A 22,489-nucleotide genomic window follows, 5' to 3' on the forward strand; every position below is an offset into this window, starting at 1 on the left:
AGATGCCCAGTTAAATCAGACCATCATGATAGTGTAACAGTTGGCTACACTTGAGCCCCTTGTACATCCTGGTGTCTTTGAAACAGTGCTGGCTCAAAGTCCCAGATGAAAGACAGATTAAGAGACACCCTAGGAGTCTTCTCGGAATGTGGTGTTTTTTTGTGAGGAATCAGAGACAGAAGTGATGGCCTTTCTTAAGAGTGAGTGATAGATACACTTAAAATATCAGAGAAGAGAAAGAGGAGGGAAACACTAGACAGAGAGAGGTGCTGTCCTTGAGGGGGATAATTGGACAGTTTTCTTTTGTTTCCTCCTGGGTCCTTCCTTCTCCTCCACTCCTCCCTCGCTCTCTCCCTCTATTTACTTAGCAAAAGAAAATTGTTTACTGGGGACAGTGGCAGGGGCATTGAAAGAGGGAAAGAAGGGTAAGGAGGGAGAGGGGTTGGGGGCTTTCATTGTGATTGATTGAGAGGGCCATGGGAAAGGGCCATTGGGATAATGCACAAGTTTCACGGCTGCCCATTTTAGTGCCTGCTTGCAAGTCTGCGCAGGTTTTCTGAGGGGGGGTGTTGTAAAACCAGCATGGCACTGTCATCAACATACGTTACATGGGTAAAGACATAGGCCGTGCTGTTCAGACAAATACCAATAAAGTTAGTCGGTAAAGATAAATGCAGCTGCGTCTAATTCGGTTAACTGTGGGCATGGCCTGAAGGATAAGGTATTTATTTATTTATTTATTATTTGTCTTATATATTAGACAGGATGTACCATTATTGCAGTTCTTATTTATTATGGCCAGCTCTAATCTGGTAATCAATAGAATTTTTGGTGTCACATATTATTATCTATAACACCTCTTCCAGACCGGATCTATATGTTGTGATCCATAATCTATGAGATATGTGGACTGCATGTCACCATTTTAATTTGTTTTCATAAATCAACAAATACACAGTCTTTCTGAAAATAATGCTAATTTGCCAGTAATTGCATTGACAGATTTTCGTCAACCAAACTTTTACTCAAAACTCATGAACGTTACACATGGACTTCGATCGAGCTGTAACATCTGTGATGGATTGAGAACCATCTTGATGGATAGATTAACGACCACTGATGATCTTAACATGGTCGACCAATTAGGAAGCTGGGGAAAATTAGGCCAGGCAACTGCACAAGGACAATCATTGCTATTGATTACTGGGTATTGATTAGAAAGGAACCCGGTCAATACTTTGATGCATCAAGGTTAGGTCAGCTTCCTTGAAGATGCCAAGATGAGAACTGGATCCACCTGAGATCTCTCAAGTTAGGCTTGATCAAGCTTGATGGATTGCTCTCTGGAATTTTTTTGTTCCAGCAATCCATTCATATCCGCTCCTCTCTGTCTCATTCTATTCTGGGTTCTGAACATCATCCTAGCCCTTCATTCAATCAGGTGTAGCAGGTGGTACTGTAAATGACTGAGGTATGTGTCCCCTCCCTCTCCTCCGTGGTTTGATGTCATTACTGGAACACCCAGGTGTACATCTGTGCACACCTGCTGTCCAAGCATCATGTAAGCTCTGAGCATATTACCTTATAGCCCAGACTGTAATAACACTATGTCTAGAGTCAGCAGAGAAGTGTAGCACGAACCTGATATCTATAAACGCAACCACACAGCAGACTTTGTGTCTCGTCAGTGATCGTTGATTTGATCTACAAAACCCGACAATATCTGCAGTCAGTCAACAAAGTCACAAACACAGAGCACAACATACAAAGCACCAACTTGGCTGCAAACAGGCTCTGTAAGTTTTGTTTGTATCGCTTCCGTTGGAAAGTATTAGAAAAAGTATGCTTCCATTCTGGGAGCTGTCAGAATCTTCCCAGAGTTCTTCACAGCCGGCGCTGGCAGAGGAGCGACCTGCCTCAGGCAGAGGGGTTGTTCAGGTACAGGAAGAAAACAGAGGCCCTGGGAGAGCTCAGGGGACTACTGTGACACACTGTCTTTCGCACACACTCACACTCACACACACACACACACACACACACATGCACACCGCACTCAACAGACACCGCACGCACACATACTGCACAAACACAGACCCCACAGACACAAACGCACACACTCAGCAGACATCACACGTACACGCACACACACACACCCAGGAAGCACACAAACAGACCCCACAGATACACACCCGCACAGACATACACACACACACAAATGACACTGTTCACAGAGAAGATCCAAGACATGCTGCTTGTTCGCTCAAATAAAAACTCCCTGCCTGGACGTATGTGTGTCTGTTCATACAGTACAACATGTGTGATGGGTGAGGGGGAGAACCATGTCATTAATGTTTGTGTGCAAGCGTTAGTTGCAACTTCTGTGTCAAACCCACAAGACACTTGCTGAGAGAAAAGGCTGCTAGCAGGCTAAATGGAGAACGTCAGCACAGCTAGATCCTGTCATTTAAATGACCAGCAACAACTATCAAAGGCAGGAAAATAAAAACAAATCATAATTTCATTTCACCTCCTTTTGTGACGGATAAGAAGAATTTGGTCAGCTCTCTGGGGGAGATCAGAAGGATTGGGAGTGCATGTTCCTGTTTGTGAGGATCCTCTGATGAAGCTCTCAGCTAACAGGTGCTGACAGCTCAATGGATGGTGAACACAGGAGTTAGGTCCACAATCTGCTAACAGATAGGAGATCCAGGCTGGAGGCGAACCGACACAACATATCTGAATCTGCACAATGAGGGGAGGGTTGTAACTTGTATTGGCCTTAGCTGTGACATCCACTGTCAGGAGGCACCTGGACACGTTTACACCTCATGGGAACATCGGACAGTAACATGGAGCCTGCCTGGTGAGCTCATTTCCTTCTGGGTACAGAGCATGTAGTAGACTATCTGTGGAATAACAGTAGAAAACAAGCAGAGGTTACAGAATCAGCAGAACAGTGCATCCTCAAGACCTTGGGGACAATATGGATGATGTATTCAGCGTAACTCTAATGGCCGTCCGCAACATCCTCCACACTAATGCATCCAGTGGCTCTTAACACATAAATGACAGGAGATAGATGTACCAGGACTCCCCCACCCCCCACCCAGTGTTCTATTAGCATTAGTCCCCCTGTCACGTAGAATGAGAGCAGTACACATCGCTGGCCAAACAGCCCTGCCACCGAAGCTGTTTGGAGCCAAGTCCCCAGCCGCCCTCTCTCACTTGCTCTCTATCCCTCTCTACCATCATCTCTCTCTCTCTCCTACTCTTTCGCCCTCACCTTCTGTCTCAGTCCCCACAACAACCTCTCTCTCTCCCTCTCTTAGTCATTCTTTCTCGTTTTCTTTCCCATCTCGGCCCCCCACCACCCCACTCCCCCCTCCATCTCTCTAAAGCTCTTCCTCAGGCTCTAGTCCAGTCTTCTGGGACCCTTTTCTCTTTGGTCTTTCACAACACCCAGCACGTCCAGCTCGTTTGGCTTCCTCCCCTGGCCACTCTCACAGCACCAGGGCTCTTCTCTCACCCGAGAAAGCTCCATCAGCCCATCTGAGGTGACGGAAAAGATCGCCCTGATTTTGTGCCTGAATGGAATTCCTATGCAGTGAGAGTTATGGACAGTCCTTGTGGCCGTGGGTGAACGCACGCAGACTACGTGGGTCACGGTCGGGGTGGACAGGGCTTCAGACGACGGTGTTGTGTCGTGGAGGAGACTCTGAGGTCTTTTGGACATTTGGTAGCATAGTAGGAAATATTGCTCTTTCCTGCAGCTGAGATACGGGGTAATGGAGGAAAGAAAGGTAGAGGAACGTATGGGCATAAAAGTGGTGGATTGAAGGAAAAGAAGGGAGAGAGAGGGAGTAAGAGAGAGAGAGGGGTGTTTTCAGTATCTCCTACATTCCATCACTGTGCCAAAACCTCCCCCATCTCCAATCTGCATGGCCTAAAGCTCCACTGTTGACCACAAATTATTATTGACAGAAATATTGGAGTCCGTATTTGTGTCTCCTCCTCTCCATCTTTCAACTGAGACGCTGGGGCGGTGCTACCATCGCCCCCTAGAGGGTAGTGAGTTTACAACTCAGGGAAAATATCTCTGTAATGATAACACGACAATTATCAATCTCTCTCTCTCTCTCTCTCTCTCTCTCTCTCTCTCTCTCTCTCTCTCTCTCTCTCTCTCTCTCTCTCTCTCGCTCACCCCCACCCCCACCCCAGACACACAGACACACAGACACACAAACATTCCTCTCCTTCCTCACTCGCTTCCCTCTTCCCTAGCTGATGCTAGGCTGTCTGCTGATAGCATCTCCGGCTCGTGTTTAGACTGTCTCCTGACTGTTTCTGTCTCTGCTCTCTTATCTCGGCGAGCTTTAAGGTGTGTGTTTCTGTTCATGTGTGTAGCCACGCGTGCATGTCTGTGTGTGTGTGTGTTCAGAGCCTTAAGCGACAATGACTTGCCTGCCTCATGTCGTTTTCAATGAGCACCATTCACCATTATTTCAGGCTTGATATAACAATGGACACAGAGACAAAACTACCCTTTTATAATGAAAACCAGCAACTCTAAGTTAGGATGAAGAGAAAGTATGGGCTGACACAATTTATCCATCATCCAAATAAATCAAATGTAGTAGCAACTCGCTTTTTGCTTTGCTTAGATGGATCTGTTTGATGTGTCTGAGAACAAGGACACATTCTGAGACCGTCAGAGGACTATCATCAGGGAAATTGAATGTTGGAGATGAAATCTGAACATTTTCCATCTCCCCCCTCCATGCTTATCAAACCTCAAGCTTGGCTTCTTCTGACATGAAGAAAATCCTACGTTGTATCAAAGTCTCACCTCACAGTTGCAGTGGCTGTCAACATCTGAATTAAAAATAGACCATCATGTACAGTACCCAGAATGGAACAAACAAACCACAGATGAAATTTGTTTTTTTCTTCCACCAGTAGCCTACACAAAACATGTGAAGTCTGCTTTTCGATTAAGGTATAATGTATGGGATGTACGTTGTAGGCTGATGTGATGTTCCGTATGTAAATGAGACGTTGGAGAACAGTTATCTGCATCATTTGGATGTTTGATGTCCGTGAAAGAAATGCACACCTCTCTGTGACCAGGTTTATATGTTTTGCATAGGTTAAAGTACATACATAGTGAAAAAGATGTGTGTATGATTGCCTGCAAATTATATTTTGAATTATGAGTGTACCTTCTTGGATGTGAATACCCATTCTTTGAATGGCCACACTGAAACACAGTCCTGTCTACAGTGGAAATGATGAATGCAGGGTGCCAGCTTCCATGAATGTAAACGTCAAACACCTATATCAGTATGATTGATGGGATCAAATCACAATCGTCTTTCTGGATCTAACCAAAGGTTACGTGGATCTAACATGTCCAGGCCCTGCACTGGGGAATGTGCAATCTGATTGTGTGTGACGGAAAGATAACATCTTCCATCCAGTGAGAAGCGAAAACAGACAAAGCCCATGCACAGCCCGTTTCCCCAGGAATGAGAGCACTTTGATTACAAAACATGTTTCACCATTCTATCTCAGCCTATGTGATGCTGTGACTATTGTAGACACTTTCAACTGATTGCTTTTCTTCCCCCCCAGTCTAGGTACACTGACTGGAGATGGAGCCTCCATTTGGACGGCTGAATGCCATGACAGACGTCGACAGACTCAGATTCCCATCAGCCATCTGTGAGCTGGCCAGGCGCTTTCGACCACTGAGGTCCATAAGGAGGGAGAAGCAGCTTGAACGTCTCTACAGCAACTTTATTGCGGGAGAGTCTTTCTTTTCTCCTCCTGTGATGGAGCCCCCCATGATTCAAAGAGCCCCCCTCCCTCAGGCAGCCAGGCTGGCTAAGCACAAAGACTGGCTGAAGTAAAGGACTGTAGGCTCTCTTGGTGCTATTAACAGTTTATCACCCGTCCCCCCCCGTCCCCCAGTCTCCACCACTTGCAACCACCCCACCCTGGGTCTGTGTGATCACCACAGTAATGCCTTGCTTTAAAAGAACGTCTGAGTAATGGACTGCAGTCCTTGTAAACAGCAGGGTACCTCTTCCTCCCCTACAAAGGTAGTAACAATGCAGGCCAGCAGCAATGTTGACTCCATGATTGGTTGCTTCAAATGCTATCGTTTCATTCCAGCCTCCAATAGACACTTGAGGAGTTCACCCCAGCATCCCCAGTGAGTTGTTAGTGTCATCGTATGAAAAGCTTAAGATGTGTCCTCGGTGTGGGATGATTTGAGAGCAGCATTTGATATTACACGTTTCCTTTGAGAGGGAACATATCTCTCCAAAAACCTTTTCGCTGTCCCCATGTCTTGTTCAAACTGTTCAGCAGCGTATCAAAGCACGGTTGCTGACTCAAGCTGTTTCTCCCAAAAAACGTCTTGTGTCAGAAACGAGCAGTGCATAAATGACTCGTCCCAAGGGCCAGCTGGTGACCTCATTCAAGGTACCTTTAACTGTCACTTTCTCCCTCACACACACACAAACAAACACACACATGTCCAGAGAAGCTGATTTCAAGAACATGTTACATGTTGTTTACGTAAGTGAGTAGTGGGGTGTGATGGTGATCTCCAAGGACCAGGACTGATTCGTGACTGAAGACAGACCTGACCCTCAGGTCCCCCTTTCAGAGAATGGACATGTGGACCTGCTGGCCTGCTGTCTAGCACCACTCTGAAGCCCAGAGGGAGTTCCTCAGGGCTGTATCGACTCTGTCAGAACAGTGAGCATGGATGGTGTGTGTGCGTGTGTGTAATGTGGACTTCCAAAGGATCCTATGTAATCTGATGCCTTGTCAGGTGCCACTATGACAACGTTAGAGAGAAGTGTGGCCACCAAGAATGAAGGGAATGGTGTGACTGGTGTGACAAAGTGCAGCAAGGCTACAGCTCCCACCTTATGTCCTTTGGTGTCGTAATCTGCTCGTATGTCGTTGACATTTTTTTGCAATGATGTATGGCCATTCCTTCAATGTCACCTTCAAACCCTCGTATGACTGGGGATGGGGGGAGTACATGTAGCCCTTCACTGTAGGCTGTAGTGACGCATAACCACTGGAGTTCTGTCAGGTCTACACACTCGTCCATGGCTTGGATTCTGTCAACCCGTCGTGGTCATTGGCAATGAACGGATTTGCACTGCTTGTGAACTAACCAGGGATATTTAGTGTTTCTTTGTTGGGGTGTTTTGGTGAGAGCTACAGCCAGCCACCTCACTCCTCAAGACAGTGGTACCCCCTAATAAGCCCCCTGCTCCTCTCCCCCTAACCCAATCCCCTCACCGCCCCACAACAGCTTCACACAGTCTCCTGCCAAAAAGCTGCAAAGGAACTTCACGCTTGAGTCGAGATTTGATTGAGACTACATTCTCTTAGCGTTGCATTCGTCATTGTAATTAGCTCTAATCATGGGGGGTGCGTCCGGGTGTGTGTGTATGTGTGTGTGTGTGTGTGTGTGTGTGTGTGTGTGTGTGCGTGTGTGTGTGTGAGGCCACAAGTAAATGTGTGAACTGGCAGTACACAGCCCCGGCCCATTTGAATATGAATCTCCACAGTTACCAAGCGTAAAACAGAGGGACACAAAGAGAGCCTCACATCAAGATTCTGCTCATGCACACCCCATACATACACCCCCCCCCCCCCTCCATCCCTCTAGTTTCTCTGGCCCTCCCCAAACTCAAGGCCCAAGCTTCCTAAAACAAGGACTCCTTAATGAAGACAATATCTTATTATTTATTCTTGAACGACACAGAGAGGCCTGGAACTCTTTGCAGGACTGCCAAGGACAGCAAACAAAGAGGATGGCCGGGAAAGAGAGAGAGAGCAAGAGAAATAACAGGAGAGGGGTGGGAGAAGGTGTGGACCACCCCCAAAAGACAAGTGCCTGGGATTGCTTGTAGAGATCGAGGGCCAAAGCTTTTTCATCTTCCACAGCTTCTACAATCATATCTTCATCCCTCACCAACATCACCAGATGGAGACATATGGTTCAGTCTCCTCGCATAGCAAGACACTTCCTCCAACATTTTGCCAGTGCAGTTCTGACTGAAACTTGGCAGAAAATATCCCAGGGACTATCTGTACTCGAAAAAAAGACATGCCAAAGATACTCTCTCTCTCTCTCTTCAGCATCTACTGTATATTTCAGGGCAAGATGACATGACATATTCTTCAATCGACATCAGTCTTCAGAAAGCTGTTTCTCCAAAGGAAGGATGTGAGCAATGACAAACACTTCTCTGACGCGAATGAAAATCAGCTCCTCACATCCGAACAAGACAGATAACAGGCACAAGGCACAGAAAACACGTTTCTAATTTGTAGTGGAACAATTATTTATTTTTACTGATGCAGTCTCTATAGTTTGCAATTAATTGTTCATAGACAAGTCCCCCACCATCCTCTTAGCAATGGTATCCTACAGAGCTCTGTTGGAGCCTTTGACCAGTAAATTGTTCCAGCATGATACCAGTTGGGCATTTCCAACATAAAAAGGAGTCCCAATCTTTAATTATTTGCTCCAGAAACGATTAAGGTGCCTTGACGAACACAACTCCAATCCAACAGTTATTAATGGTGAACCCCAGGATCCTTTTTTCAATAGTTAATGACATAAAGCAGTGATTGCTGAGAATACCTTAATGCTATTACACTTGCAAATTAGATTTTTCTTTGCACAGAGAGAGCAGTGGAAGAACACGTTGACCAAAAATTATTTTTAAAAGTAAATTATGGTGGATTGTCTTAAATGGTTACTGCATAATTCATGGCGTTATGAAAGGGCCCACTGGGAAAGCTAAGATGATGTATGAGGGGAGGATTTGGCGTTGTGCATACTAAACTGAGGTGAAGCATGTCTCTGAAGCTAGATCATATCACTGCTGTAATAGAGCAGTCTACAGGGTGGCTGTGAGGAAATTATCATTGAACAATTTAAGAAGTCATTACTTAATAAAGATGCTGCTACCAAACACCGTAATCGCATAATCATTCATTGCCATTTCCTGGCCTTTATCCAAAATAATCTTATTAGAAAAGTGGGAAAGAGACACAAAGGAAAGTGCCACAAAATGTGAGACTCAAACGCACACTAGTATTTTCCCTACCAATCAACCCAACCCCAACTATTTTGTGCTTCCTTTCCCTTGCTGTGTCTCTCTCTCACTCTCTCTCTCTCCACCCCCTCAACCTCCCTCCTCTCTCCTCAGTCTCTCTCTGGACCCTGGAGCCCTGGAGCTTCACACTTATTGCTCCACCTGGTGGTGAAAAGGTCCCTGACCTCACACTTAGTAGGACACAAGGGTTAAGGAGGCTAAAATGAGAATGACACTAACGAGGACATGAAAACGAAATTGTTACATACAAGAGGATTTGGAAAATTCTAATAACTCTTTATCTTACACAACCGACAATGTTTGTGAAATGTGGGAATAATAGGATTCAATTTGAGAACAAACCTGAACAATTACAGATAATTACAGCTAATTGTAATCATGTACATCTGATATCACCCTGCTCTCCACTTTGATTAGGCCGATTCACCGAGACCTTCATCTCTTCAGACTGACCCACCACTGGCTAATTTATGATAATTCACACAATGTGTGAATGGACACACATAACAGTAGCAATGCTAATTCTAGTCTTCAGGTTTCTGTAAGTCTAGTTTCAAGTTCAATCTATTTACCAAAGGGAAGATAAGGTACTCTGCTGTGGGCCCACACCCCAGACTTCTTTGCTAAACCCAGTCTGAGGCTACTGCAGTGTGGCCTATGAAACAGCGGAGTGGAGTCGGTTTTCTTTATCTCTGGATCCTCCCTACGTCCTCTGCTGTTTGTTATTTCACCTTTTTACCTGACATTCAGTGATTATTGACAATGTCTCCCGGCTCGTGGTGTGGTCAGCCTCGCACACGGCAGACATGACTTGTTTTGACACAGATAAATGAAAACATCAGAAAGACCATATTGATTTCATAGCCAGGGTCCAGACTAGACATGCCGTCAGGAACGCTCTGATTGTTTTCCCCCTTTCTTTCTTTGGTTCAGAGAAACAATGACACTGTGAAACCCAGGGGGCCAGTAGGGTGAAAGAGACAGGGAGTTAAGAACAATAGGAGGGAGAGATATAAAAGCAAGAGAGAGAGAGAGAGAGAGAGAGAGAGAGAGAGAGAGAGAGAGAAAAGGGGGGAGAGAGATAAGTCATTAAATTATTAATTTGCCAGAGGAGAGAATGCTGCCTTGGGGGTCCGAAAAAGTAGATAGCAGGTATAATAGCTGTGGATCCGTGGCATTTTGTTTTTCTCAAACACATGAATGATTCCTGCGATGAGCTTAGCTTTCCTCCACTTTCTGTAGTTCACTGTGATGCCTTTAACAGGAGCAATACAGCTTTATTGAATTTGCTTTGAGACCAAACAAAGCTTACCACAATGACCTGCACTATGGGGATATTAGTCTCTCAATAGGTGGGATGAGGATCACAATCTTAACCAATGAGCGTCTGTTTAGCCCTATCTGTGTGGGTGTTTGTGAACAAAGATAAATGAGAAGCTTAGCAGGTAATCTCTGATAAAGGATGACTGACACTAAGGGTGTGTTTCACTTACTATGGGGGCCATCCCCTTGCCATACTACTCCACTTACTTGCACAGGAGAAACTAGGACTAAATGAGTGTACATCAAAATGTAATATAGAATACTTTTTTATATATATGTTCAAGAGGGTAGCTTGGTCAGATGAAAATATAAAGATAACTATCATTTTTGGTGTGGTATAAAAAAACTATCAAGCAACAATTAAACTTAATTTTTATTACAACCACAAAATCCAACAACTTGACATGGCACATTGCAAGACATATTACACATTACCTGTAGGTAAAACCACAATCTCTCTCCCACTTCAAAGCTGAACTGAATCCACCCCCAAAGAGACCCCGGTGGGCAAGGTGAACTCTAAAACATGATGACACCCGAGACCAAGTCCTTAAAGATGAATTAATTTCTGCTGTCTCCTTCCTGGAGGCTGAGAGTACCTGGGGGTCCATTAGGGAAAGGGGTGTGTGTGTGTGGGAGGGGGGGTGTGTGTGTGGGGGGGGGTTACAGTGACATCTCCAGGGGACTGATGCTCCTCTCGGAGGGAGGTGATAGAGAGGGGACGGGACACAAAATGAAATCGAGGGGAGGTAATGGTTCTCTCAGAGGGTGTCTAATACTGAGGATCAGAGAAATCAATGGATAAATATCATGAGACTAATGTGCAGAAGTCACTGGCACCGAAACACTGTGCTCTAGTGATAAGTTATTGAGGCATACGACAAAAAAATACAAAAAAGAAACACACACAGTCCATGTAAAAACGACTCCAAAATGGTGATGGAATTACACTGTCTTTGGTGGTGATAGGTGGTACAGTCTCTCAGAGATTTTCCCGTTTGACTTTCCTGGATCGGAAGCGGATCTCGGATAGCTTGGAGTTGATCCCGGTGCCAATCTGTCCCTTCCTAGCCAATGGGAAGCGGGCCAGGGTGGCATCTGCGGAGGGAGAGAGCGACAGACAGCACAACAACAGTTGGACGGAGGGACACAGGGAAGGAGGAGGGAGGAGGGGCGGGGAGGAACACAGCCGTTTTTCAGCCATGCCAGACCTGTCAGCCCATTAAAACCAAAATGATGATGAATGAAGGGGGACTATTGGATCGGAAAAGGGCCAAGCCGTCTCTGCCACATGCACCCCTCTCAATCCTCATCGTCTCCAAAACACCAAGCACACCTTTAATATATATATATATATATTTTTTTTTTTTTTTTTTCTCTATACCAAGATTGAATTATGGTGACATCTCCACACTCAAGCACAGCCTAATAACATGCACATGAGGGGCTTACTTGGATGCTAGATACGATGTTGAGGAGAAGTCGCTTCCCAATGACTCGTGAATATAACAATAACAAAACGTGGGACGCTAATGTAGAATGAAACTCGATGACTGAATGCTGGCCCAGAAGCCGTGTGTTCTTGAAAGTGGAGGGCACACTTACATGGCATTACGTGCATTGTATGTGCACTTGACAGATCTCATTGCACCCTGATACTGCACAAGAATCCCTCAATGGCTGAAGGTTAATGACTGAACCTCAGCAGATAAAGATGAATGAATGGAATAACTATGCACGGGGCCAGGGACGTGTCGATAAATAAAACGAAGTAAAGGAAATGGAATTTAACGAACAAAGGCTGTTGAATCAAAGGAAATTAGATAACACGATATCACAGAGGAAATGAGTTTGTAATAGCACACGTACTGTAGATGGCGTTGATCTTATGGGGGTCCAGGGCATTGCGCTGCTCGGGATAGGTTGGCCTACGGCTCCGGCCCCCCCTCAGGTTGCTGTTCATCAGCGTGTCCATGTCAAATACGCCTAGCAACAGGGTCCGTGCCATCGCTGTTGGAGACTGCGTCTGATTGGCTGCATGCCAGGACCGTATTTCACAGAACACACCGGAGCCTGGGTACACCTCTATGTGGTTGACCTGGGTAGATAAGGTGGTGGAAAGGACAACGTGAAACCTCGGAGAAGAAACAAGTCGACCAATACCATGACGACTGCTACACTAGCGGGAGACTCTATCGACATCGCAATCCCGTAGTAAAAGACCGGACACGTTTTCTCACATGTAGGTTCGAGTCTCCATTGCCGCAGTGTGTCTCTGAGCAAAGCCTCATCTCAGGAATCTCTACCGGGCTGCAAAGGGAGGTGGCACATCCATGGGGGTCATCACCCTCCATATTACTCAGGTCCAAGTCATCCCCATTCACATCGTCATCACTGGCAGCCATTTCGGCTCCATAGTTGGGTATATCCCCATTAAGGCCGTCCTGGCCCATGGTGGAGTGGTTGGACATGGGCTCGTGCAGGGAGCGACTGTAGTCTCTGTCCTGTGTAGAGTGTCCTGACATGGAATGCTGATGCATGTATAAGAAGCTGTCCCTTCCTGTTGCCGCAGAAACGGTCTGCGGGGAGGCAGGGTGAGGGTTCTGACTGGCTGAGCCCATGGTCTGCCACATGGTGGACAGCAACCCAGGTATCTCTGAAAAACAGCAATTGAAGAAACAGCATAAAGTGATCTGTGATGGCCTAATGAACCAATGGTAAATCAATGGTAAACCAACGACTAGTTCAACTCCTTTCGTCATGACTGTGTTTCTGACCAGATGTCTTCTGTTTCTTTCATCCTCAACCTCTACCCTCCTTCTTTCCCTTCTTCTTCTTCTCCTGCATGTGGCTACAACTTCCCTAACACTCCCGACATTTCCCAATGCCTTCCTCAGTCTCACCCTTTACTAGCATGTTCTTCAAGCGCTGGTTTTCTGAAGCCATTGCCGCCTTCTCTCTCTCTAGCTCTCGGACCCGTGATCTGAGAAACTGGAGTTCTGCAGCATGGGAGTGGGTTAGGATCCCTGTCTCAATCTTCATGGCCTGGGAGAGACAGGAACACACAGGTGGTTTGCTGTGTTTAGTGTACACATTGGCAAAAATTCTGGGACCATGCTCAGTATATTTCTTGTGGGGCTATACTTTTTCTTTTTGGTTTGTAGGTTGACAAACATTTGTATTACTATCATACACACTCTCTGTATAAGTGTTTTGAATAAACACGATTTGATATTTTTTCACTGTACTGGAAAGAGCATTTACCGGTAAGTCTCTAAAAAGACTGTATTTATGATTATCAATGAATGACAAACATTTTTCAATTTGAACCATTATCATTTCAAAAGAAAAGACTGACATTTCAAAAGAATAAATTTAGAAAATTACTCGAGCTAATTTGTAGCTTCAAATATGTCACCTTTTGACAGACAAAGTAGACAGACATTCAGAATTATAAAGCAGTGTGAATCACACTACAAATGGAGATTTTAAAAACAAAAGTAAAGAACAAAGCTATTATTGGGGAAAACAAATGTCTAAACATAACTGGAAAGGTTTATTGTAGGACACAAGGTCTACTGATCCTTTCACTTTGAAATACAATTTTACATTTTTTTTTTAAGAACCCTTTATTAAATTAAATGTCAGTGTTCTTATTTTTATTTATTTTTACAAAGCTATTTACTATTTCAGAAAAGTAAAATGTCTGAAACTACAGTTGCTCCCTGAAAGGAAAGGGAAAAAGGCCACATTTTATAATCTGTCATCTCACTCATTAATATGCAAATTGAATCATGTTTAGTCAATCATTTTACCGTGCAAGTTGGGTTGTTATACGCCACATCATATTTGAAGAGATGCAGAAAACATTACGTTGATGCTTTTTCAATTTGAATATTAATGAAGTTTGCATCATTTACTGGTAGCTGAGATTTAGCTGGCCCATGTGCAGTCAACAAACACAGGCAAAGCTTCAAACAAGACAATTCATTGGAAGAATCCCCAAACCCACAGATTTGAGTCTTCAAGTTTCTTCAAGCTCTTAATAGCTTTTATTGGACAAATCTTGTGTCAAGTACATTGAAAGAAAATGTTTCATGTATGCTTATTTCTGATATGCTTATTCTTTTGAATAGTTTATTTATCTAATGACATATTCAAGTCCTAAACTTGTTGTGAAGAGCCTTTACTGTATGCATATCATACAGTTGTTGTGTTTGTTGTCTATGTTACTAATGCTGATTTCAGTATGGAGGTGGGGACTAGATAAAGCTGAAAGAATAACTGTTTAACTTTGTTTTTTATATATATATATATATATATATATATATATATATATATATATATATATATATATATATATATATATATATATAAATACAGCCTATTTGTGAAAATCCGGTATAGTGGAGAGGGTTGCAGAAATGTGGTAAATGGTCGCAATTTACATCCCATCAAGCAAGAGCGTGTACAGTTCTCTATGAGTAAGTTACCTATTTTAACTAAGCGCCACTTAAATGATGATGGCTGGAAAAAATATATTCCAGACATACTATAAAGTATTTTTCTTCGAGTAATCAATTGGTGTCAAGGTTTAGACAGCTGGGTAGGGGGACACTTATGTGGCATGCACATGGATGGTGCACCTGTCAATCTGGAGGAGGTACGATCAACGCACGCGCACCACCACACCCCTTCACTATAATTGTCCTTATGACAGCAGCATATTTACTATTGGTAAAGATGAATACAGTCCATGCATGTGTGTTTCTCTTTTTCGCATCCTTTTTGGCGTTTATATGACGATTACATTTCACTCTAGGTGTAGGCTATTGACACTCTTAACACATTAGCCAACGTTAACTAGCTTTAAATATATCATTTACAATACATTCTCATTCGGGCAGTGTTGAAAATTCTAAATGTCATAATTACCTGTGGCCCACATAAAATTATCATATAAACAAAATAATCTTACTCTATTGGCAATTCCAATACTAGCCGCCTCTGTTCTTTGTTGAAGGATGCATTCGTTATTCCGCCCGCCTTCACATTCGGAAGGTTGCGATAGCGGCATTTCCCCCATTATTACAGTTACAGGGGCTGGCTTGCGGAAGTCCTAAAATTTTCTGAGGTTTGTAATTTCAGCGTTTGCCATTTTTACTGTAGCTTATCAACTGTACAAATGCACGTTCAATTTCCATTGATAACACTAGTTCCGGTTTGTCACGTTTCCGGTGTGATGTCATTTTAAAGAACAGTATTTATCTTTTTGGCACCTGACATATATTTATATGACGATAACATTTCATTACAGGTGTTTTGGCACATTTTTAAGTGTAAAATGCAACAGTCTCATCAATATCTAATGCTTTGCGAGTAGCTACGAGGATAGTGTATAAACAAGGACTACATTTCCCACCCTCCCTGGCACACCAGTACAGTCTATGACAATACGTATGGAGGTCTCCAGTCGCCTGCATCTGCGTTCTGCACTTTACACGTAGAGGACATGTCCTCAGCATGATTGGTATGTGATAAAGATCGTTTGACATTGTCCATCCACTGTCTAAGGAAAGGATTTAGGTGCTTTTGGAGGTTTACTACTACAGTAGCCGTCTTTGAGACATTAGATAGCTCGACGTTAGATAGCTACAGTAACGTTAGCTAGTTGGGAGTGGGAGTTTTTATTAGATCGGGGTACTTTAAGTAAAGTAAAGTAACGTCGACGTTCTGCCAGACCTGAAAAGTCTAAACGTCAACATTACCTGTGGCCCCACACAGTGTATGTTTGCATTTGGGATCTGCGTCTACTAAACTGCATTTATGTGAACACACTATCAAACATGGTGACTGCCAACAAGTGACACGTCGACTTTGTCGTTAACTCATCTCTAGCAAGTAGGTGATTGATTAGGAGATAGAATACAAAATTACCAGTAAATCAGAAACGATTGACTACTGCCTATAAGGTTAACGTCAAGTCAGCTGCCGGACAGAAATGTTTGTAGCATATTTGGGTAATGTTGATATTGTGTCACACCAACACTTTCTTTAGGGTGCCAAGGGGAGATTATTTTCCTTTCTTTCTGAGGTTTAGTGTGATTGATGGGACTTCTTTTGGATTGTAAAGTTAAGAAAGGCTGTTGTCAGTCATGGAGAAGGATGATGCCCTCTCCAAATGTTTACAATAAAGTTCTCCAAACTCAGTATTTGTTTCTAGGCTGCACCTCAAGACAAAAATGCAAGATGAATCTGAGCTAGATCGCCACTGAGTGAAATAGCCTTAATGGCTCACTGTTGAAGGTTTAGAAAAACATATTGATTGTGTCTCTGGAGAGTGTTTGGATCCCCACTTGTAAAGTATCTTAATTCTAGTTCAGAAATTCTCTGGAGGCAGTTTTTTAGGTTTAAGAGATGCTTGGTTCCATGTGTCTGTTTCAAAACTTTTTGGATAGAGGCTAAACAAAATGGTTCAGTTCTGGGGGAATGTAATTCATGCTGCGAATGTTTGACAGGATAGATATTTTCATAGTTTTATTCACAGGCTAACCATTTTCACGTCAGCCTTTTCTCATGATTCAGCCAAAGAACTCTCTTTCATGTTGATTGTATGCCTTTTTCATTTATGTTGCTCCTCTAAGTAGCAGCCTGCTGGGTAGCCCATAAAATGAAAGTAAAGTGTCAGCAAAAGGCCTTGTATACCTCAGGGAGCGGTGGGAGTGCTTTGATCAAATTGATCAAAAAGGATTGTCTCTAGAAGGGACTTAGGAAGGCTGAGAAATGAAATCAATTTCTATTAGGGAAGCCAACTCTATTGAACTTGTCACCCCTGTCGGTCCTGTATTGACCATCAGACATACTGTCCATGTAAGACAGGGTCCCTCTCAGAGCACATTCCCTTGAGGCTATCCTGTCGAAATAGAGCGGACAGATCAGATACCTGTAAACAGCCTTTATCAGGAATGTGCAGCGACTAAGTGAGTGACAGGGCAGTGTGACCGTGACCATGGATACGTTTTACTCTATAATAAGAACTGAGTGCTACTTTGTAAAATCTGATTGGAGGAAAATGTGTGCATTTGAAACGGGCGAGGGACAATTTCAGACAGACTCTACACTCGAGTCTTCTCGGCCTCATGTCAGGCGTTTGGTGGAGCAGCTTACTTCTTTTGAGTCTTGTGTCCCAGTGGAAAGACTTCCAGAGTGAGCCAGGGAGGAGACACTCTCGGAGGTAAGAGAGGTCTACAATGAAGAGAGGGAGCGAGGAAGAGAGAGACGCCAGTGCACTCTCGGGACAAAAAGTGGTGCAACCGGAAGAGAGATAGTGACGGGATTATTTACTATGTTTGGAGTCCAAGGAGAGAATAAATTGCTATAGATTTTTCGTTCGTTGCAGCTAAGTGTCTTTCCTGCCTTTTTTAAAGAGACTCTGGGCTAAGAATAATTTTTTCGTGAATATGTGTCCACATTAGTCTTCAGTCATTCATTAGCGAGGGCAGGAGTATCAGTGCTGAGGTATTTAAATTGAGATTAGCACAAATGTGAACCTACAAAATAGGCCGTAGCCAAAGCGTTGGACTGTAAGACGTAAACCTACACTGAATGGCCAATAGGATGTGGACACTGCTCAGTACACGGACACTTCTTTGTGCCCCTCTCATTACAAAACCATGGGCATTTATGGGGAGTTGGTTCCCAAATTAGTTTCTATAACTGTCTTCCCTTTTCTGGGAAGGCTTTCAAATAGGTTAGATGTTGGAACATTGCTGAAGGGTTTGCTTCTATTCAGTCACAAGAGCATTAGTAAGGTTGGCCACTGATGTTGGGCGATTAGACCTGGCTTGCAGATCGCATCAGATGTAATTTAGCCTATCCTAAATGTGTTTGATGGTGTTTAGGTCAGGGATCGGTGCTGGCCAGTCAAGTTTTTCCACACAAAACTCCACAAAGTATGTCTGTATGGACCATTCTTAGTGCATGGGGTTTTTGGAATCCCCAACAAGGTTGTATACTAGTTGTGATGGTCAGTGTCCCACATACGGCCATAAAGTGGATGTGTGTCTGTGAATTGGATTTTATTGAATCATATGGGTTTTTAATTCATTCTTGTGGCTAGTTAATTTAGTTTTGACAAGCCAGTGCTAAATATGTTATTGTTTTATTTATTTTAGGAGTTGGCTAGACATCCCCCATCCTAACCAAACCTTGTCATTTTATACAGCCCTGAATCTGTGTGTCCTTTGGGTTTGAGACTTGGCCCCTGTTCTTTAATACTCCACATTATCATCTTTCAACACTACACCAACACTAGTGATGCTGAACTTTAACAGTGTATGCTAAGGAGTGAGATTTTGAATACTATCAAACGATGCAGTTTTTTTTCATTCAGTGTTAGGTTCACTTTGTTCTATAGGTCACTTTGTTCTATAGTCCTAAGTGTATTCATTTCTTTGACCCCCATTCAGAGTAGTCAAACAAGTCGGCTAATGTGACACAAAGGCTGAGGCTTACTGTTGGGTGGAGAAAAGATTAGGCATTTGAAACGGCTCCAGTTATAATCACACATTTACACATTCAATAGGTCTTATTGCTTTATCCGAATTCTGATGCCTTTTTATTCCCATTTCCGTTTATTGGTTCCGTGGGAGACGAAGGGGAAGAGAGGACCTTGAGAAATCAAGGCTTTGGTGCGTGTGGTGGCAGAAAGGAAATTGGTGTGTCAATCACAAGTTTTCATATCTCCCAGCTCACTGTCATGAAAGAGGGGGTAAGAAAGGGGGAGAAATGATCGAAGGAAATGGATAGAGGGAGAGCGAGAGACAACAGGAAGGAGAGAAACGGCAAGCAGAAGGGGGAGAAATGAGCAGGAATGGGTGAAAAGGACAGATATTGGCGGTTTGAGCTGACGTTGTGCTAGTACCTAATTGCCTCCGGAGAAGATAAGAGACTCTCGGAAGTCCAAGAGGATAATGACTGTATTACTGTCAATCAATAATTGAATGTGAGGTAAATATGAAGGTGTGTTACCAGGTACAGGGCCGGATAGATCAACAACACAAAGTATCCCTCAAATCCCTATCCAGTCATATTGATTTGGATGAAAGGACAGACTCGATTGTTCCCTTGTATGCTCCTGCTTACCCCAAACACATGAACCCAAGGTCACCTTGGAGTCGTGGATGAGAAGAGGGAGCTGGGGTGGACTCTTAACAAAGATCTATATCTTCAAGCTCCAGGTTAATGTTGATTTTCTTGGTTTGTGTGTTTTCTTCCCACCACTGTGTAGCCTACATCCCAGATACCCCAATTCCTCTCACTTAATATCTCTCTTTGAGTCATTTTGCCAGAATTAATGTTTTATTGTTTAGTCAATGATTACACCACCGAATAATTTCATGCTTGAGCTCCCCCGCCGCAATGAACAGCCACCTCAAACGCAACCGGTGCTTCTCTCCGAACGGTGCGGTTTCTAATTAAAACTCAGCTGATGGGGTCTGGGAAAACAAATTCTGTCTGAAATTGGAATTGGTTACAGTGGCTCTCATGCAAATATGCGCCGTGAGCGACGGTGACGTTAATATGAGGGAAGTGGGAGAGAGGGCACAGGTGAGATGGCTTCCGAGGAGGACTAAGATGAGCAGAGGAACGGTAGGAGGGAGGTGAGCAGAGTGGATCTAAAAGATCTGAGGAAAGGGGATAAAGCATCTGGCCTTTTCACTGATGCCCCTGGACTTCTATCCTACCCAATAAAGTCCACCTGGACTCACTCCACACTGCACTTCAGCTGACTGGTTTACAGGGACGAGTGGAATGTCTGAGTGTCTGTGTGGGGAGTTTATTGTAAAGTGGACGCACAGGCAACACCAGAGGGCTTTGACTGACGAAGGGGTTGACTTAAGCTCTGAATGCATATGAACTGCATGCATTATGTACTGTTGCCAATGTCTCCTCTTCTGAGCAAGGTGAAAGGTTGACAAGCCTGCTGTTATTATTATTATTATCAAACAAGTTGGATAGAGGATGTCATTGCCATTCTATTTACACTTGTTTGTTTTTCTTATCTCCTTGACTGACTATGCTCTCGGTTTCCATTTGCCTCAATCTCCCCCTCCTCTCTCCCTCTCATCCGTCTTCCATCTGTTTCTTGCCTATTCCGTTCCTCTCCCTCCCTCCTTCCCTCCCACCCTCCCCCTCCCTCTCTCAGGCGAGGCCAGCCGTGCGTGTCTCTGCCCGTGTCGCTGTGCCACTCCTGAGGTGCTGCAGGTGGCAGATGCAGGCTAATGGTTAATTACCATTGTTAATGACCTCCCTCTGTCTCCCCACCCTCAGATGGAGCTGTGACAGGCAGGCTGGCAGTGCCAACCAAGCATGCTACCCAGCGCCCCTCTGCCACGCACACCACACCAGCCCGCGTGTCCTGTTCGCTCTCTCAACAGAAACAGGCCATCCTATGCTATACCATGCATAACATAATAGCTTTTTTCCTCCCGGTGCTAAATAATGACTATCTTTTGTCAGCATACACCAAAAAAAAGCCCCCACTGAATGAATTGCCACCACAGGTGACTGTGAGCTCAGAACAATCTGCAGATAACAATAAATTCTGCTTTATGGCTGGGCCATTTCTGCTTGTGTTGCTTTTGACCCAGAAGGCACAACACTGTTTACAACAGCAATCTAAGCTTCTTTCTATCTTTAACTCTTACATTGGCAGACAGAGACTGTTTGCCTGTGAGGTGTGTTCCAATAACAACGCAGCGTGTGGGCAGCATCACTCCGCAGGTGTGTCGGTCCCCCCCCTGTGCACCCAGACGTAGCATACAGTAGTCTTATCTTAGGAGAGACTCGTTTTTATCATCATCTCTTTGTATGAGAATGTTGTCTATCTGGTCACCTGTTGGAAATGTTTGTGTGTGTGTGTATTTATGTTGATGTGTGTGTTTTGAACCTATGTGTGTGTTGCGTTATCCCAGTGTCAGATTAACAGGAGCGTACAGATAGGGTGAGCAACGCTATATTTCCTGATGTCTCAACTGAGGCAGGCTTTTGGTGGCTAAATGTTCGGCTACTGAAACGGTTCCGTTCCCAATCCCTCTATTGATCTGAGAGATGATCCTCCAGTGGACAGCAGGCTGGTGGGCCCTGGCGTCTGCCCCAACGCCAATGCCACCCTTGCGAAGGATAGCCAGGCCCCACACACATACACACACACACAGACGCCCTAGTACGCTCCAGGCTCCATCCCTCACACTAGAACTCCACCTCTATCACTCTGGGCAAGAGAACAGGATGGTGGAAGGGGATAAGCTCCTAGTACCGGCCGCATGGGAATTGGTTCTCTTAATTGATCAAAGTGAGTTCTGGAATTGAGGACATCCATCTTCTTTATTGTTATATGTGGGGGGAAATTAGACGCTATGGATTTGACCATATTTTATGTTTTTTTGGGGGCAGCCAGGGCTGGTGCTTTATCGCTAATCAATGTGAAGCAGAAAGGAGTTAGGGGGGCTCCGAGATTGGAGGTATTTGTCTCCTCCGAGCCTCTCATACCACCGCCTTTACAGCCTGTAGAGTCTGTCATCATCCTATAGGAAACGCAGACACCGCCTCTGGATTTTCGGAGGATTTAGATAGGCTTGCCAGCTGTCAATCACATCCGTCATTATGATGAAGGGAGATAGTAATGCCTCCTCACATTCTCCCTTCCTACCTTCTGCTTGACTCCTCTGTCCTCTTGTCATTTTCTCTCCCTCAGCCCCGTCCCTTTCCATACTGCCTCTCCCTCCCACCAATCACCCATTTCCTTTTATCTTCTTTCATCCTCTCCTTGCTCTCTCACTCCCTTTCGCCCTCTTTCTCCTCCTCCCCTCCTCTCTCGGGCTGTCTGGCTCCTATGCTAAAGACTCCCCTGGCTCCTTTTCTGCGATACAGCAGTTAAGTATTCAGCCAATCTGTCTTCATATTACTGCCTGCATGCGGCCTGTATTGATCTGGCTGCCTGCCACTCC

General features: G+C 44.4%; 2 protein-coding genes across 2 annotated transcripts in view; one reads left to right on the plus strand and one right to left on the minus strand.

Moving 5' to 3' along the window:
• Positions 1–10,833: 10,833 nt before the first annotated feature.
• LOC134022363 (uncharacterized) lies at positions 10,834–15,698 on the minus strand. Its single transcript, XM_062463835.1, has 5 exons — positions 15,457–15,698; positions 13,382–13,523; positions 12,719–13,134; positions 12,348–12,576; positions 10,834–11,576 (listed from the first exon to the last, which is right to left on the minus strand). The coding sequence occupies exons 1-5, from the start codon at positions 15,562–15,564 to the stop codon at positions 11,461–11,463; spliced, it is 1,011 nt and encodes a 336-aa protein (XP_062319819.1). The 5' UTR covers positions 15,565–15,698; the 3' UTR covers positions 10,834–11,460.
• Positions 15,699–15,870: 172 nt separating this feature from the next.
• The window catches only part of prkn (parkin RBR E3 ubiquitin protein ligase), a 38,233-nt gene continuing 31,614 nt past the window's right edge, over positions 15,871–22,489 (plus strand). Inside the window, exon 1 of the mRNA XM_062463836.1 lies at positions 15,871–16,008. Within this exon, the coding sequence (XP_062319820.1) occupies positions 16,002–16,008 (7 nt within the window). The 5' untranslated portion in view covers positions 15,871–16,001. The remainder of the gene's footprint in view (positions 16,009–22,489) is intronic.

Source organism: Osmerus eperlanus, chromosome 6 (assembly GCF_963692335.1).
Source record: "Osmerus eperlanus chromosome 6, fOsmEpe2.1, whole genome shotgun sequence".
In the NCBI taxonomy this organism is placed as follows: domain Eukaryota; kingdom Metazoa; phylum Chordata; class Actinopteri; order Osmeriformes; family Osmeridae; genus Osmerus; species Osmerus eperlanus.